The following is an 18,385-nucleotide window of genomic DNA, read 5'->3' on the forward strand; positions in this document are numbered from 1 at the left end:
CATTTAAGAAGAAACTTGTCAGAAAGAGTGAACTAGAATAAGGCCCATTGATTCCTCATAGGACACAGAGACAGTATCACTTGCAGAACACAAGGGGGCACTGGAACATCATCACTTGCCGAGCACAAGGGGACACAGGGACCATATCACTTGAAGTATACAAGGGGGCACTGAAACATCATCACTTGCAAAACACTAGAGGGCACTGAAACATCATCACTTGCAGAACAAAGGGACAGTATCACTTGCAGAACACAAGGGGGCACTGGAACATCATCACTTGCAGAACACAAGGTAACACAGGGACAGTATCACTAGCAAAACACTAGAGGGCACTGGAACATCATCACTTGCAGAACACAAGGGAACAGAGGGACAGTATCACTTGCAGAACACAAGGGGCACTGGAACATCATCACTTGCAGAACACAAGGGAACACAGGGACAGTATCACTTGCAGAACACAAGGGGGCACTGGAACATCATCACTTGCAGAACACAAGGGGACACAGGGACGGTATCAATCACTAAGAGCAGTGGTTCACAACCTGGGGATGTGTACCACTGTGGGTACGCTGCAGACCAATTGGGGGACGCTGCAGACCAATTGGGGGTACTTGAAAATAATATTGGTAATGGCGGAAGAAGAGGCAGAATTCTCATTGCCATAGAGATGAACCACGTTGCGTCACTTCTGGTTCCATCATCAGGGTCTCCTCGTGCTTTTGCTTGACCAGCAATCCACTGGGAGCTACCTGTGCTGCCCTCAGACATCAGCGAGCATCTGCCCCGTGCTGATACCAGTAAAGGAAGCAGCGAATCCCCAGAGACAGTACACAGCCAGCAGCTAAACATAGAGGGACCCGATTCCTGACCGCACACTGCTCCTCCGCTACTCCGTAATATAAGGATACACATATCGCTCACTTCCACTCCACTAGTAAGTACTGTGGATATTTTAAATTGAAAGGAGGGGTATTCATAAATGAAACGCCTAATCAACGTTCCACAAGGGTGTCTGTATTGCAAATTAACAAATTTAAAGGACCCTGTCGACCTTTTGGGGTAGACCAATTAACTGTCTTAACTAGACGCTGTGGGGGACATTTACCAAAATGGATTCGTAGAAAAAAAGGTGTATTCGTAGGGAAAAATACACCTTTTTTTTACGAATTTGTATTTTCGGGATTTACAATCCCAAAAATACAACAATTCGTATTCCTAAAGATGGAACATTCGTATTTGTATTTACAAATACGAATGTCCTACACCATCGATAGGATACGACAGAAATCACCATTCAAAAGAATGGTGGTTCCTGATGTACTAAGCAGCCGTACTGATAATACGGCTGCTTAGTGGTGTGAAACACCCACGCAAATACGACAGGAAAATAGAACACCATTTTCCTGTTTGCTTTAAGCCTGCACGGATCAGTCAGATCCGTGCAGGCTGCGTTGTAAAAAAATAGAAAAAAAAATAAATATTAAAAAAAAAAACAGCGTGGGGTCCCCCCCCACAGCTGTAACCAGCACCAGGCTGAAGGAGCCGGGGCCGGTAATTAAAAATCAGGGAACCCGACAAATAGGGGTTCCCCGATTTTTAACAACCAGCCCCAGGCTCCAGGTCCGGGGCTGGTTCCCAAAATACGGGGGACAAAATGACTAGGGGTCCCCCGTATTTCAAGAACCAGTCCCAGGCACAACCAGCCAGCAGGGTAATGTCACAGCCGGGGGACACTTATAATATAAGGTCCCGCGGCCAAAACATTAACCCTACCGACCAGTCAGCCTGGCCAGGGGCCCTGGGGGAGTGGGGACCCCCCCAATGAAGGGGTCCCCCCCCTCCAGGACTTACCTGACCAGGCTGAAGCCTGGTACTGTCCCCGATGCCCCTGGGCGGTGGGCATCGGGCTGATTATGGTGTAAAAAAATAGATTAAACTATTGTTTTTTACTGTGGCACTACAAGTGCCAGCAAGCTGGGACTTGGAGAACCACAAGTCCCAGCCTGCTGGGCATTAAAGGGCCCGCTGGCACTTGTAGTTCCACAGTTAAAAAAATAGTACACAAAACACACTGACACACTTTTAAAATAAAACTTTAATACATACAAAGCCCACACATACTAATACTTACCTATCTTCTTCCCGTAGGTCGCCCTGGTCCTGTGTCGTCGTCTTCTGGTCCTGTGTTGTCTTCTGGCTCCATGTCGACCGTCGCTGTCGCCGTCCGGATCCGACGAAATCCATTTGGGAAGCTGTGGAAGGAAACCATACTCACCTGTCCTAGCGCGACGTAGTCCAGGTAAGTGTCTTGGCAAAAAAACAAACCGAACACCCGAAACCAGACCGGACAGGGAGACGCACGGTACTCTGTGTACATCGTGCGGCTCCGCCTCCCGAATGCCGCTATTGGCCGCCTTGCGGCCTAGCGGCCAATCAGGAGCCGCTAGGCCGCAAGGCGGCCAATAGCGGCATTCGGGAGGCGGAGCCGCACGATGTACACAGAGTACCGTGCGTCTCCCTGTCCGGTCTGGTTTCGGGTGTTCGGTTTGTTTTTTTGCCAAGACACTTACCTGGACTACGTCGCGCTGGGACAGGTGAGTATGGTTTCCTTCCACAGCTTCCCAAATGGATTTCGTCGGATCCGGACGGCGACAGCGACGGTCGACATGGAGCCAGAAGACGACACAGGACCAGAAGACGACGACACAGGACCAGGGCGACCTACGGGAAGAAGATAGGTAAGTATTAGTATGTGTGGGCTTTGTATGTATTAAAATTTTATTTTAAAAGTGTGTCAGTGTGTTTTGTGTACTATTTTTTTAACTGTGGAACTACAAGTGCCAGCGGGCCCTTTAATGCCCAGCAGGCTGGGACTTGTGGTTCTCCAAGTCCCAGCTTGCTGGGGAGGCTTGCTGGCACTTGTAGTGCCACAGTAAAAAACAATAGTTTAATCTATTTTTTTTATACCATAATCAGCCCGATGCCCACCGCCCAGGGGCATCGGGGACAGTACCAGGCTTCAGCCTGGTCAGGTAAGTCCTGGAGGGGGGGGGACCCCTTCATTGGGGGGTCCCCACTCCCCCAGGGCCCCTGGCCAGGCTGACTGGTCGGTAGGGTTAATGTTTTGGCCGCGGGACCTTATATTATAAGTGTCCCCCGGCTGTGACATTACCCTGCTGGCTGGTTGTGCCTGGGACTGGTTCTTGAAATACGGGGGGACCCCTAGTCATTTTGTCCCCCGTATTTTGGGAACCAGCCCCGGACCTGGAGCCTGGGGCTGGTTGTTAAAAATCGGGGAACCCCTATTTGTCGGGTTCCCTGATTTTTAATTACCGGCTCCAGGCTCCTTCAGCCTGGTGCTGGTTTCGGCTGTGGGGGGGACCCCACGCTGATTTTTTTTAAAATTTATTTATTTATTTATTTTTTTTACACATTGCAGCCTGCACGGATCTGACTGATCCGTGCAGACTGCTACAAATAATTTGTATTAGCGGCCGTATATATGTGCCGCTAATACGAATTGTTACACCATCGGAGGGTTACAAAGCAGTCGTATCTGACTGCTTTGTAATTTCCCCTCCGGAACACGACTTTGCATACGACTTAAACAGTCGTATGCAACCGTAGGGGAAATACCAATACGAAAAACTAGGTTTTTCATATTGGTAAATTTCCCCCTGTAGATCTATCAACCAGAACCAGAATGCATGACAGTATACCAGTTATGTAGGGTACACACCAGGATGACCCGTGAGCGGGTCATCAGTGGCTCATCCGACCTGCTCACGGTGACGCGGGGGGGCACGACCCGCTCATGATGTGCACCGTGAGCGGGTCCGATCCGATGGCGACCCGCACCCGGCTGTATGGTCGTCATTGAGATCCTACCTGCAGCAGGTAGGATCTCAATAACGACCGACCGACCCGCGGGACCGCGCATCGGATCGGTATCGGTCCACACCAGGACAGAAAAGGGCCCAATCAGCACACAATCTACATCCAATTGGTCGGAATTGGATCTAGATTGAGGGGATCGGGCCCTAGTCGTCCTGGTGTGTACCCAGCATTAGTGTATTCGTGCCTACAGCAAAGTACTCTTGTCTCTGTACAATTGAATGTTTCCAACATTAATGTTTTATTGGTCTATGAGAATTTATAATACGTTTGTCACAATATAACAATAAACATATCAATATCACACTCTGTTATAGTGCAAAAGGGAGCACCGGGTAGATCAGCCGGCTCAATATCATTGAAATGAAATGTTAAACCTAAAAACACTGCTTAAGTGTGACCAGCTTCAAAAGTGCCAAAGTGTGCAAACCCTGACTTTTTATTCTGGATTGTGCCCAGTTCAAGCAACCGCTTCTGGTTCCTCCAACAGTTGTTCCTGGTCATGATGACCGATGCAGAGCGGAAATGGATGTATTGGATGAAATGTGGTCAGAGTGCTTTTAAGTGTAAACATTGGTTTGGATAGAACCCTGAGATTCCTTCAAGCTGTCTGAGTTCTGTAGGACACCTTAGTGGCAGATAGTGGCCTCTCGATGGCCATGCTACATTTATATCAGGACAGGTTACAGTTCTTTTCTTTCTTCTTTGGTGTGGAGGCTGGAGTGGAAGGAGCAGAATATCCGGGAGGTCTCATAAAAGTAGGCAAAGGAATGGGTTCTCCTAAAAAGTAACCATCCTCCTCATCATCTGAAGAAGAAGAGGAAGAGAAAGATGGATAGGAAAACTGTATGGGTTCCTTGAGTTCAGTGCTAAGAGGAATCCTAAAAGTGACCCGGTGTCCTGTCCGATGTTGACTTCTGAGGTCAGGCATGGAGCGTCTTTGGGTAGATCCACGGGAGAATTCGGCAGGAGCGCCCCTCAAGCTGGAATGGATGGATCTTATAGGAGTTATGTGGTTGGGGCAGGGCTGTAATGTCCTAGACTGGTCTATCATAGACATAGCTCTCCTTCCTCCCCCCATTCTTCGCTCTCCAAAACTTTCTCCCTCTGGGTCTGCGTTCGTAGATGTGCCGACATCTCTTGTCTCCTTGCGTGGAGATACTTCTGATTGTGCTGGGCTGACAGGGCGCTCGCTGCTGCCCGGTGACAGACTGCAGGGCTTGGAGCAGTAAATTTGCCCATGACGTGGTAGGAATGGTCTGCCTAGAAGGGAGGTCCCACACCTTCCACAACAGAAGCAGCGTTCCGATGCGTGCCAATGCTGTCCACCATGCGACAGCTGTCCTTCATCGACACCTAGCAACAAACAGATAATAGGTTTAATTGTGGAAGACTGCCACTGATTATAATGAATTGTTAGAGGAGAACATAGACTTTATAGCTAATAATATACAGTAAGATATTGGGACATATTATAAAGCACAGACAAAACAACTCTCATAAGCAAAAGTATATGTCAGGGTTGGCTACCGGACCCTCACCATGAGGGAGAACATACTCTGTTCCTGGACTTCCCTGGTAATGTAGGATTGCCATCACCTGTGGGGAGCTAGGTAATTGATAAGACAGGTGTTTCACCACAGGTGCTGGCAATCCTACATTGCCAGGGAAGTCCAGGAACAGAGCATTTTCTCCCACATGGAGGGGGTCAGGTAGGCAACCCTGATGTAAGTTCTCTGTTTAAGAAGAGACACATTACGGATACAGGACAGCTATGAAATGTTGGCATGTCTTCAGAATGTCAAAATACGCATATTCAACATCACCAACATTGATACAGTCATACTGTAGACCTGTTCATTATGCCAACATTGTGAATGGTCAGCAGTCAGTCAGAAGCCTATCCATAACTATAATAGCAGTCTAACCATAATTGCAGCCTCAGTATAACAGCCGCTTAAACCTAACCTGAATTGCAGCCTAGCCATACCTCCAAACTGTCCATATTTTGCGGGACAGTCCCATTTTTGGAACTTTCCGCTGTCCCACCTGTGAGCAGCCGTGTCCCATGGCAGGGGGGTGGGGGGATTTAGATGGGAGGCCACCTGTCACTCACTGCTCTGCTTAGCATAGCAGCGCTGAATAGATGCTGTGTTTATGCATGCAGCACCTATTCATGGGAGAGCGCCCCCTTTTGCTGAGGTATAGAATAGACAGCTCAAATGCTGACATATCTGGTTGTCAGAGTGGGGCTTTTGATGCACCCATATGACACTCCCATGACATTCCCACAAGACACACCGGTTCCACACACTCACCTTGTTACTGCTCAGCAGCCACCCCAGCACACCCATTTAACAGGACGATGAACGGACATACACAAAGAAGGTATATATTTGTCAGCCCCTATAGAGCACGCAGTTGTCCTGAGACTTCTTTCATTGTACATTAATGTTGCACCCACTGGGTAATGTGTGGCCTAAGAATGAATCCCTCTCTGATACCAATAACTGGTTATAGTTCATAGCAGGGCCGGTGCTAGGGTGTCCGGCGCCCTCCTGCAAACCATACATTTTGCGCCCTTTCACATTGCAATTGCAACAAGCTGCAGACCGATTGTGGGAGTGCATGCAACATGCGATCCTATGGAGGATCTCGGGTGCATGTACATGTATGCAGACACCATCTCAGTGCTGTGTCCGCAAAATGCTGCAGGCACTAAAGATGCCCATACACGCTGCGAGAATCGCATACAATATGGGCTAGATCGCATCGCACGGCATGCATGCAATGTGTGTGCGATGCGATCCGAAAGCAGTACAAAAAGTATGTGCAGCACTCGTGACTGAGGGGAGAGGAGATGGAAGAAGAGGGCAGGAGATAGAGGGGGCGGAGTGTTGACGAATAGCAGTGGCACTGGCACAGCACACTGAGAAGAGGGAAGGAAGGGGAGGTGGCGCTGCTGCCTGTTCGTCATTTGATTGACAGCTGACAGGCGCAGGGAGCAATGGGTAGGGGGCGGATCCGGACATGACATGTCATCCAGGCATTCACAGACAGCGCTACATGCCTCAGCGCAAGTGACCGTGAGGAAGAGGGGGCAGGTCGCAGGAGGAGGACAGTGTGTGCGTGGTGCAGGGAGCTGCTGAGCCTCTCCATACTGCCACCCGCTGTCAGACAGGCGCTGCGGGCAGCGTGCAGGAGGCAGTGACAGTGAGGGCTGAGGCAGCTTTAGCAGAGCAGGGAGGGAGACAGCGCCGTTTCAGCATGGCGCCTCCCTGCTTTGCAGGAGCTGCTGAGTGGGTAGCGCCGGCCCTGGTTCATAGGAAAGACAGTGTCTAGGTCAACAATTCATAGGTAGATACAAAAAAGGAGATCAGGCACAAGGTCACCATTGACAGAATGTGTCCTGCACATGGACCTCCAATTAGTGTAGCACGTACAGTGCTGCAGAAAGGTCTGCCGGGACCTGCAACATTTTGGGGGTGTGGTCTACTTGAGGGAGGCATTGCCATGCCGGAAATTTGAGTAAAATAATTATGCTGGCGTGGTGGAGGGGAGGGGGGTGTAGTGACACATTAAGGCAGTGGTTTAGCAGCAGCAGCCTCTTCTGTGCCCAACACACTGCAGCTGTTCAGCTGCTGCCCAAAAGGGAGTGGGGAGACCAGGACCGGGCCGGGTAATTAGTAACCGCTCCCCCCCTGCTCTAGGTGGATATTAGCTGTTAAGGTATGAACATGGATGTTAAGGTATGAAACAGTCCCGCCCAAAAATGTAAAAAAAAATTTTTTTAAACAAATGTATCGACTTCATGTGTCGACCATCGCCATGTTGACCTTTTTTGACAATGTCAACCTAATATGTGTCGATTTTTTTTTTAAAATCAGTGTGACCTACTGCATATCAACCTTTTGTCTGTAGACCTAGACATTGTCGGCTTATCATCCGGTTCCCCATTAAACTAAAACAAGTGGTGACACCAGGCTCTGTTTACCAATGCTCTCTCCACAGCTGTCACAGTACTGCGCATAGAGTCTCTCATAGCAGTGGGAGCAATATGGCCGCTTGTCCTTCATTATGTAACTCTGTCCTCCAAGTGCGCATTCACACTCAAAGCAGCAGAAGTGCCTTTTGTGCCAATGGTAACCCTCAGCTTCGGTGCACTCCACGGAGAAGATGACCTGAAAGAAAGAACTGTTATCTATAATTGGCATAAATAGTTTTTCCTGCCAACCTTGGTTGATCAGTTGAAATAAATTGTATGAACGTTATTTCATATAGATATGTGTTTGGGCCCAAATTCACTATGGGCCTGATTCAGACTTAATCACTGAACTGCAAATTTGCAGTATATAGTCACTGCTCAGACAGCAATAAAACCCGCCCCATGCAAGTCTGCAAATGAATTGCGATTGGATAGCTATTCATAATTAATCTGCAATTCACTTACCATTGAATCATTTTCCCAGTCTGTGCAAATGTAAAGGCCACCTATATACTATGCGATTTTGGGACGATTTCATCCGATTTCGGCACTTTGGGATGCGGGATGGGACGCGCAGTGGCGGGTATTAGATTTTTAAAACACCTGTCAAATGACTAGCCATTCTCTGATTGGGTGAGAGCTCAGCCAATCAGAGAACGGCCAGTCATTTGACAGGTATTTTAAAAATCTAATACCAGCCACTGCACGTCCTGTCCCGCAGCGCTGCTGATATCTGTGATCACACCGCTCGGCCAGGTCACCACTTGCCGGCGCCACCAGCTAAGCGCTCAGGGACCCGCTGCCCACCCCACTGCTCCCCCTGATGAGGATCACCGCCGGCCCCCTGACCCTCACCGCCCACCCCCTGCGCCCGACGTGATAAATCACAAGCGATTTATTACATGTAAAATTTGGCTCATCAAGTGCCAAATTGTGTGTGAGCCTCCCGGGGAGCTCCCGGGCGGCTCACAGGAGAATTGGGTCCGACTTGTCCTAAGGACAAGTCGGCCTAATGTATGGGGGCCTTAAGTCTGACCCTTCCACAACTCTATGACTGAGACAGGCTGTTTGAGGACCCTCCCTTAAAATGCCATTCACGCCTGCGTTTTTTGGACACTCCCAGAAAATGGCCGGTTACCACCCCCAAATGCAGACTACCTGTCCATCAAATTGTGAGGGGATTGTGATTAGATATTTTCACTATCTCTGTAGGTATGTTGGCTTGCACGCTACGATCCGTACCCATATGCAGCCATTTGATAATAGAACTGCTTGTGAATTCACACAACAGCAATCAGCTCTGAATAACCTCCTATGTCCACTACTATGTGCTGGAGGAGGACCCTGTTCCTTTTACGATATCTGTGGCTTCCTGCTTTCCTCCATGCCATTCCTCACATTGTGACTGTGCCCCGGTTACATGGCTATCTGTGACTGTGCCCCGGTTAGGGGCCAATTTATCACCATACGCATCTGAGGATAACATTGGCCCAACTTGCAATGCGATAACTGACTACATCTCAAGGATGTATCAATAATCGCATGCAGGGAAGCTCTGGCCATAAAGCTATGTCTGCAACGGGTCTCTGCAGCACTATCGGGGTATTTTTCAAAAATTCTGTGCTGCACTACCAGCACCACCCGTCGCGATGTGACCTCCAGCGCGTGTGCAATCTGCACCCTGCAATTCTGTCCTCTGAGTCCTGTGATTCGCCAGATGAAGCTAACTTTATTAACACAGGACTCACTGACATTTTTTGTTCACATTTGTTTGTTTTTTTGTAAATTTGGCCAGATGCATTTTCCATTACAAGGGGGAGATTTACTAAAATGGGAGTTCTATTTCACACGGGATGTTGCTATGGGCAACCAATCAGATTCTATTTGTTTTTCTTCTAGATTGGTTGTCCATAGCAACATCCCATGTGAAATAGAACTCACATCTAGTAAATCCCCCCAAAGTATAGGAAATGTGATCTTGTTACTTTAAAAAAATGTTAATTAAAGGGCATTTTCATGAAAACTGCTCCAAATGCCCTTGAATGCTTTCCAGTGATACTTATGGAACACCCCTTTTCACATTATTTCAGTGCTTCTATCACATACCTAGACCCACAACACATAGTTGCCTACCCTCCTGCATTCTGCAGGAGACTCTCTGACATAGCAGCAATCTCCCTCTCTCCCTCATTAGTCTAGCAATCTCCCTCATGTCACCTAGCCCACATTACACTGTTACACCATAGTTACCTCCCCTCATGCATTCTGCAGGAGACTCCCTGAAATAGCAGCAATCTCCCTCTCTCCCTCATTAGTCTAGCAATCTCCCTCATGTCACCTAGCCCACATTACACTGTTACACCATAGTTACCTCCCCTCATGCATTCTGCAGGAGACTCCCTGAAATAGCAGCAATCTCCCTCTCTCCCTCATTAGTCTAGCAATCTCCCTCATTTCACCAAACCCACATTACACTGTTACATTTTAGGGGAAAAAAAGAGATACAGTAGATACAGTTACATTGAATCATCAGCACCATTTCCCAGCACTTTACCAAGTACAGTATCTCTTACTAACTGCTTTGGGGCTCATCTACATTTGGATATAAATTATTTTACTAGATTCCTGTCAGATGTAGCAGTACACAACCACGCTTCTAGGTGCCACGTTCACAATCTCTTTTCACAATCTCTCCATATATGGAACTAGACACGCCTTTTGGGAGGAGCATGACACGCCCCCTCAATGGGGCTCTTTGCAAAATTCTATTACCATGAATAATCTCCCTGAAACTAGTTTTCAAACGTAGGCATGTATGCCACAACATTAGCTCATGTGTGCATTCCCTTGGGGACAACACCCACCTCATCACATGCTAAGCACCGCGGACGTTGAAGCTCAGCATGGTGGCGGCCACAGTACACCTGTCCTCCCTGGTAGAAGTAGATGAGGTCACACAGGAGCTCCGAACACTGGGTACAGGTGAAACATTGGGGGTGCCAGCATGTGCCCAGTCCGGCTCTGGATGCAAATACTGCCACATCACCTCCACTGATCTGATGCCCACACTGCACAATAACAAAAGGATTCTTTTAAGTCATGGTCCTAATAATGACCCTGTGATTTACCCGTAGCAATTACAATGGTACAGTTATCTTGCACTAGATTGACCAGAGCTAGGAATCTGCTATAAATTGCAGACCATTTGGTTAAATGACATCAAGATAGTAAGGGCCAGATGTACTAATCTTGATGACACGTAGAGTGATAATCCACCAGCCAATAAGCTCCTACCTGCCATGTCACAGGCTGTGTTTGAAAAATGACAGGTAGGAGCTGATTGGCTGGTGGTTTTTCACTCTCCATTTTATCACTTTTTAAGGCTTAGTGTGATGTCAGCCACCCATCCCAAGCAGGCATGGACGCACCTGTATTAGGAGGGGTACGCCCAACGTTTCTATGGGCATGCCCTTAAAACGTGGGGCGTTCCCCTGCGTTCGCCGCCCTGCTCGCCCATCTGTGAGCGAACACCTCCTTTTTCTCTGGGGATTTGCACATGCGTATATTCACGTATGCACAAACATCAGGACTGGGGGGGGGGGGGGGGGGGCAATTTGGACCTTAACCATCAGGTCTGAATAAGCCCCATAGTAGGGCCAGATGTACTAAGCTTGAAAAGTAATAAAATGGAGAGTGATAAACCACCAGCCAATCAGCTCGTAACTGCCATTTCACAGGCTGTGTCTGTAAAACAATAGGTAGGAGCTGATTGGTTGGTGGTTTATCACTTTCCATTTTATCACTTTTCAAGCATAGTACATCTGGCCCAAAGACTTTTGTAAATACTAACTGGTGACATTATTATTAACATGTATCTCTATAGCACTACTGTATACGGTTGGATAAATGTGATCTTAAACTTGAACAAGGGCCTTATATCAATGTGTCCATATTCACCCATCCTCAAATCGCACCAAAGAGCCCCATGAATTTGTGAAGTGTTCTTACCTTGCGGCACACCGTCCCACTCATGGTTCTGGAGACCGGACGTACAGACCCGCGACCCAAATTTTCCAGTCTCCGTTTTTGGCTGAAGAGTGTCAGCAGCTCCGCCTCTTCCTCTCCCTGCAAAGAGCAGCAGTACCGGGCCTGGCACAGGACCGGCTTACAACTAACAGCAGTACTGGGCCTGGCATAGAACAAACAGCAGCACCGGGGTGTGCCACATAACCATGCAAAGAGCCACACATGGGGTAAGGAAGGAGAATAGGAGACAGTTCAGGTGTACATGAAAAAGCACAGTGCAGGGAATGCCAGAGCTGAGTGCAAGAGAAGATGTTGGAACTGCTAAACGACTTATGGCACATAAGGGGAACTGTTAGGAACTGGGGGGGAAGATTTATTAAGCTTGGTGAAGTGATAATGTGGCTGGTACTTTATCACTGGCCAATCAGCTCTCAACTGTGTAGTTACAGGCTTGGTTTGAAAAATGACAGCTGATTGGCCGGTGATAAAGTACTAGCCACTTTATCACTTCACCAAGCTTAGTAAATCTGCCCCTCATTGCGGTAAGTCTGCGGTGGAGTATGAGATTCTCTATACCAATACAGAGAGGCACAGCAGTGCTTCACCTGAACAGAGGGGAAACAATGAGTTTCACGCGTTTCAAAGGTTCTGTGCCAGGGGCGGAACGAGAACTTTGTGGGGCTGATAGCAAAATCTTGAAAGCCCCCACCCCAGCCTTTGTCACTACAAGGCCCGTAGGGACATGAAAGAGGGGGAGTGAAAGAGAAAGAAGGTGTCAGGAGAGAAAGAGAGAGAAGCCATACCTCCCAACTGTCCCGATTACAGTGGGACAGACTCGCTATTTGGAGACTGTAACGCTATCCCTCCCGTGTGTGTCAATGCCCTGCAGGAGATCACTGCTGCTCTGCACCTGTGCACAGCATTTTCTCACTGCAGGGATGAGTGAGGGAGGGCAGGGAGGGGGCCGATGGCTGCCCAGTTGCTTGAAGAATGCTGTGCACACCCTGAAAAATGATAAAAATGGGGCTTGCGGGACTAGGTCACGCCCACTTTACCAAAGGTTCCTCCCACTATAGCCTATTAGTTTTGCCTAATTTTTGGGTCGGTTGCGCCTGCGTTGAGGCAGGTCCCGAATTTGAGGGTTTGCCAAAGTTGGGAAGTATGGAGAAGAGCTAGTTACGGGAGAAAAAAAAAGATAAAGAGAGAGGGGGGGGGGGGGGGGGGGGTATGGAAGAGTGTTAGGGCCAGATGTATCAAGCTTCAATAAGTGATAAATGGAGAGTGACAGACAGCCAACCAATCGATCAGCTCTACAAGCTAGTTTTAAATAAAATGGCAGTTAAGAGCTGATTGTCTGGTTGTTTATCACTCTCCACTTTAGTACTTTTTGAAGCTTGATACATCTGGCCCTTAGGAAGAGAGGAGGAGAAAGTGAGGGAGAAGAAGGACACTATTTGACTACAACACAAGACTGGGGGTGGGGGGCATAACCGGACAGATGGATGAAGGAGGGCAGCCGTGAAAAGTGGCTAAACCTATCTAATATTGCCATGTAGGCATCTAGACCTCTGAGTTTGGGAAGTTGAAAGGCAGTATAAGGATAGAGAGGCTTGCTGACAGACCAGACCTCAAGCAGTGGAAATGTTGGGCCGAGTCTTCAGTGTGGAGTTGACCATCTCTCTTACCTCACTGTCATGTGGGGGTAGTTGGTGGAGCAGTTGCCTCAGCCTGTATCTTTCTCCTGTACCCTGTACGTAGGGAACCTTGTCCTCCGGAATACAACTGAAGTATTGCTGGATCTGAGAGAGCAGATAATCGGGGGGTAGGAATTTAATCATTGTAAGCCTACCCTGTTTGATATATTAGTAGTACTTTGCCATTGTATAGCATAATCAAAGCTACAATCATTTACAATACAAATACAAGAGTGATATTGCCTAGAAATTTTAAGTGTAATAAATAAAAGTTGTATTTTATATGCAATTTATACATATCAATTTACTAATTGTGCCTCAGAATAGACCAGTGTTTTTCAACCACTGAGCCGTGGCGCACTAGTGTGCCTTGAGCTGTTCTCAAGTGTGCCCCCAGATCTAGAGATGCCCAAACCAGTTTACTGCCACCACCAACTGTTATTTACTGGTCTCTTCTTTTGAGTGACCATTGAATAATTTCTGTTCCACTCGGCCACATGTGAGGAGATGTGTAAGCAAACATCTCCACTTGCATTATAGCAAGCGGGGTCCGGGTGGTGGTGGTGGGGGGAGCGGGCGTTCAGCGGAACGGTGGCTAGGCTGTACATAACAGGCATGAATCAGGCCCTGTGTTCACGACATTGAACTGTGACCTATGATAAGGGGACAAGCCTATGCTATGTGTTATAAGTAAACAGCTATACAATTTCTGACCATTTGTACCACTCCAGTTGTCTCAGCCATGAGTTTTCATGCATGACAATCACTGACAGCACTGGGAAGAATAAGCCTTTATATAAACAACAAGAGATGTACCTGCTCAGGGGTTAGTCCTGGGGGTACCCACGCGTACTTCTCCATCGCAGTGTCAGAACTGCTTTCACCTGAGGACAGGCGATGGGCACCCACCATTCGGCAGAGAGAACGCTCCAGATCCTGAGGAGCTGCAGCGCTGCCATGCTCCTCCCACGGGCATTGACAGTGTTGGCAAATTTTCCTGCGTCAAAGAAAAATGCTGTAAAACGGGTATGGATCGTTTGATCACCATGAAAAAGGTTGACATCATTAGGTCGACGTGACAAAAGGTTGCTATAGGGTTAGGTCGACAGGGTCAAAAGGTTGACGCACGCATTAGGTTGACATGGGCAAGGTCGACAGTCAAAAGGTTGACACAGGGGTTTGCACCTTTTTCTGGGCCCAAATGTCGACACAGTCGACATGGACACAGGAAAAAGTGCTCGCCATGCTTCGGGCTCGCTGCCTTGCTTCGCTTATCACACTAATTATAATCACCTTCAAGCCCTAGTGTATGGTAGGGCATGAAATACAACCTGTTGGCACATACGGTTGAAAAAAACTTGAAAACCCCTTTGTTAAAGTTTTAAATGTCGACCTTGCCCATGTCGACCTAATGTTTGTGTTGACCTTTTGACCTTGTCGACCTAACCTCATGTCAAGCTTTTGTTATGTCGGCCTTGCTGCATGTCAACCTAATGGTGTCGACCTTTTGACCGTTCCCTGTAAAACATGTCACCATTCAGTAACCTGCATAAAAGGAATATACAGTTGTAGAGTGATCACTACATGGAGAGGATATACTGTATAGAAAACAGTAGGCAACACAGGGATTATTGTCCTTTGGGGCATATACATCAACACTGGGAGAATGATACAGTAGAGAGAGATAAAGTATCAACCAGTTAGCTCCTATGAATCTACAGGCAATGTTTGAAAAATAACAGGAACTGATTGGTTGTTACTTTAGGGGCGATTCAGACAAATTAATTCGGCCCCGTGTCTGATGGTGGGGGGTTTGCACACGTGAAAACTCCAGGAGCAGCTTCAGAGGGGACGGGCGGGGAAGACAGGGGGGATGGAGCAGGATAACGCCCAGTGTTTTATGGGCGTGACCATCAAATTATTTCTCTCCCCTTCAGCTGCATGAGAGGGGAAGTGTTCTTGGGAAAAGGTCAACATGGTTCTAGGTCAAAAGGTCATTAGTTCGACAGGCCATTAGTTCGACAGATCATTAGTTCGACAATGTCTAGGTCGACAGTGAAAAGGTTGACATGGGGTTTTTCACTGTTTTTTTACTTGAATGTCAACACAGTCGACATGGACACAGTTTAAAGTGCACCGCATCCCCTCGCATCGCTTGCTGCGTCGGCACACTATTTTATTCTCCCACCATGCCCTAGTGGATGGTAGGGCATGAAATACCGACTGTCGAACTAATGACCTGTCGAACTAACGACCTCTCGAACTAATGTCCTGATGGCCTAGACCCATGTCGACCTATACCCATGTCGACCTATACCCATGTCGACCTAATCATGCTGTAGACCAAATGACCGCATCCCCTCTTGAATGAAGCATTGTCTGGATGGGAGTGAATTACAGTAGCTGACAGTGTCTAGGAATAAAGTCATTAAGTCATCTGTAAAAGGTCGACATTGACAAAAGGTTGACACAAGAAAAATGTGTAAAAGGTCGATGCAATGAATCTGTGTTCGTGGGGGCAAGAGGGTATTGGAAGCAACTAAATAATCTGGTTGTAAATCCCTTCAAAATTGACAAGCTCCTAATTTTGCATTCATAGGCAATGTAGCCTCATCTGCATGATGCTCTCAGCTATGCTACGTCCCAGAGCCAACTCGGGGAGCTGGGAGTTATTTCAGCAGATCTCAGGAATGTGACATATGAAATAACACAGCACAATGTGAGATTAACCTGTGTCACTGTGAATGGAAAAGAGTGAACACTGTAGTAACCCCCTCATAGGACGGGAATTGTACTCAAATCAAATGTATGAATCTTTTTTTTTACAAATGATGTAATTATACATAATATGTAAGGATCTGCATTCTCCCTTATGATACATGAAATTTAACGTAATCCAGTTTCACATTCTGCATTTCTCTATTATATTCCTCTTTATATTCTGCTTATAACAATGTGTTCTTCAGTCTAAGGGTCTATTTATCCTTTTTTTACCATTTCATACGTTACAACTATGGATGACCATTGGTGAGTTATCCATTGATGTTTGCCATTGATGGGTAACATCGATGGTGCGGATCCTTCAGTAAGGGAACCATTGAGATGGTTTCACCCAACGATGGTTGCCCCTGCTTTAGTTTTCCATGACCTGTGGGCCAATCAGGGCCTGGGGGTGGGGTTTTATGGGTGCCAGGGGTGGATGTAAGCTCTGAGTCGCGAAAACCTTAGAGAGAATTAATTTTAAAAAAATCAATCACATTGTAACATCAATGGCGGGAAGCCACTTGGTTCTCCCTAATCAATATTTAAAGTAGTTAACATTGGTCCTAGGTCTTCGATGATTTCAAATCATCGATTGTGATTGGCCGTGCTGAGTGATCACAGACACTTACATTATGAAGCCGCCAAGACGAGGCATCGCTTTTGGATGCGCAATATCACTGCAGAGGCAGATTTTCCACATGGCAACCCAGGCACCTGCCTAAGGACCAGGAGATCCCAAGGGGCCCCATAAAGATATCCTGGCCATCCAAACTATGTCCTCCAGATTAACATGCTACTTAGAATATGTTGCCGAATCAGCATTATAAGTGCAATCATGCTTACAGTTATGCTGGTGATGCAGGCAACACTCTGTACGTAGTATATTTACCTTGTCGACATGCTATAGCGTACATTCCTGGATCAACGTAGAAACTGTTGACATAGTGACCGTCGATCACAAATTTGCACAAATGTAAATATATGAGGTACAGAACCAGATTTGCAAGGGACACCCAATAAACATGTAACATTTTTACATACCTCCACCTGTGAGCAAGGAAGCCCGGACACCGCTCCTTGCAGGAGTAACATGGCTGACCTTGACCGGTGACATTGACCTCTGTTGCCTAGAAGAGATACACAAAGTTCTGACATTAACCTCTGACTACTGCTAATAACAATGAACATAATATTCATACAGCTTATCTACCTCAATAACATTCATTTCCAGACAACTGCCTCACAATGGGGCAGATTTATTAGGCCTGGTGAAGTGATAAAGAAGCCAGTGAGAACACACGAGCCAATCAGCTCCTAACTGTCATGTTACAGACTAGGAACGGGATGCACTAAAGGAAAAATGTGGTAAAACTTAGTTTTTACCGCATTTTGGTAAGCAGGAAAACCCAATTTGCGATGCAGGGGATACCCCATTAAAGCCTATGGGCTTCTTATCGTAACCCGCCACCCTGAACTTACCCCACCGCCCGCATGGACCCCCCCCCCCTCATCTTTGTCCAAGCAGCCTCCTGCTGTGCTGCCCGGACCAGTACCAGTGCCTCTTCCTCCCTAGCCAGATACATCCCCTTCTGCGCACAGGGTGGAGGAGGCGGAGCCTGCTCCACAGCAGCAGCCGGGTAGGAGGAGGGGGGCACCAGGGACCCGTTTACCCTCCACCGGCTGCTTCGCAAACGTTCGAGCAGAGTTAGCATCGCTGCGGGTTCACGTTCATAGTGGGGGTGGCATGGGGGTGCATTTAACATTGTAAGCACCCATTAGGGTGCTTATACAATTTAAAATCGCATCGCATTCTATGGCATTGGGGGGCAGATGTATGATGCGTCGTTATGGGGGAGAAGGGGTATCAGCGCACGTTATGTGCACTGATACCGCTTCTCCCCCATGTATGATAGAGCCGGGAATGCGGTAATGGACAGGGGTGCTATGCGCCCCTGTCCATATCGGCGCTGCTATCAAAATGATAGCAGGCCGAATGTATGAACGGTCAGCATCGCTG

General features: G+C 47.6%; 1 protein-coding gene across 4 annotated transcripts in view; it reads right to left on the reverse strand.

Annotated features, from left to right (window-relative positions):
* Positions 1–4,122: 4,122 nt before the first annotated feature.
* The window catches only part of PRICKLE3 (prickle planar cell polarity protein 3), a 39,983-nt gene continuing 25,720 nt past the window's right edge, over positions 4,123–18,385 (reverse strand). For 3 of the 4 annotated variants that reach the window (XM_083158809.1, XM_083158811.1, XM_083158812.1), the window contains exons 2-8: positions 17,410–17,495; positions 14,422–14,602; positions 13,597–13,710; positions 11,894–12,034; positions 10,750–10,953; positions 7,895–8,081; positions 4,123–5,256 (exon numbers count right to left, since the gene is read on the reverse strand). In XM_083158809.1, coding sequence (XP_083014935.1) covers positions 4,574–5,256; positions 7,895–8,081; positions 10,750–10,953; positions 11,894–12,034; positions 13,597–13,710; positions 14,422–14,602; positions 17,410–17,495 — 1,596 coding nt within the window. In that variant the 3' untranslated portion in view covers positions 4,123–4,573. The remainder of the gene's footprint in view (positions 5,257–7,894; positions 8,082–10,749; positions 10,954–11,893; positions 12,035–13,596; positions 13,711–14,421; positions 14,603–17,409; positions 17,496–18,385) is intronic. The other variant, XM_083158810.1, reaches the window with a different exon arrangement.

The sequence above is a fragment of the Crinia signifera genome, chromosome 9, assembly GCF_055691185.1.
Source record: "Crinia signifera chromosome 9, ASM5569118v1, whole genome shotgun sequence".
NCBI classification, from domain to species: domain Eukaryota; kingdom Metazoa; phylum Chordata; class Amphibia; order Anura; family Myobatrachidae; genus Crinia; species Crinia signifera.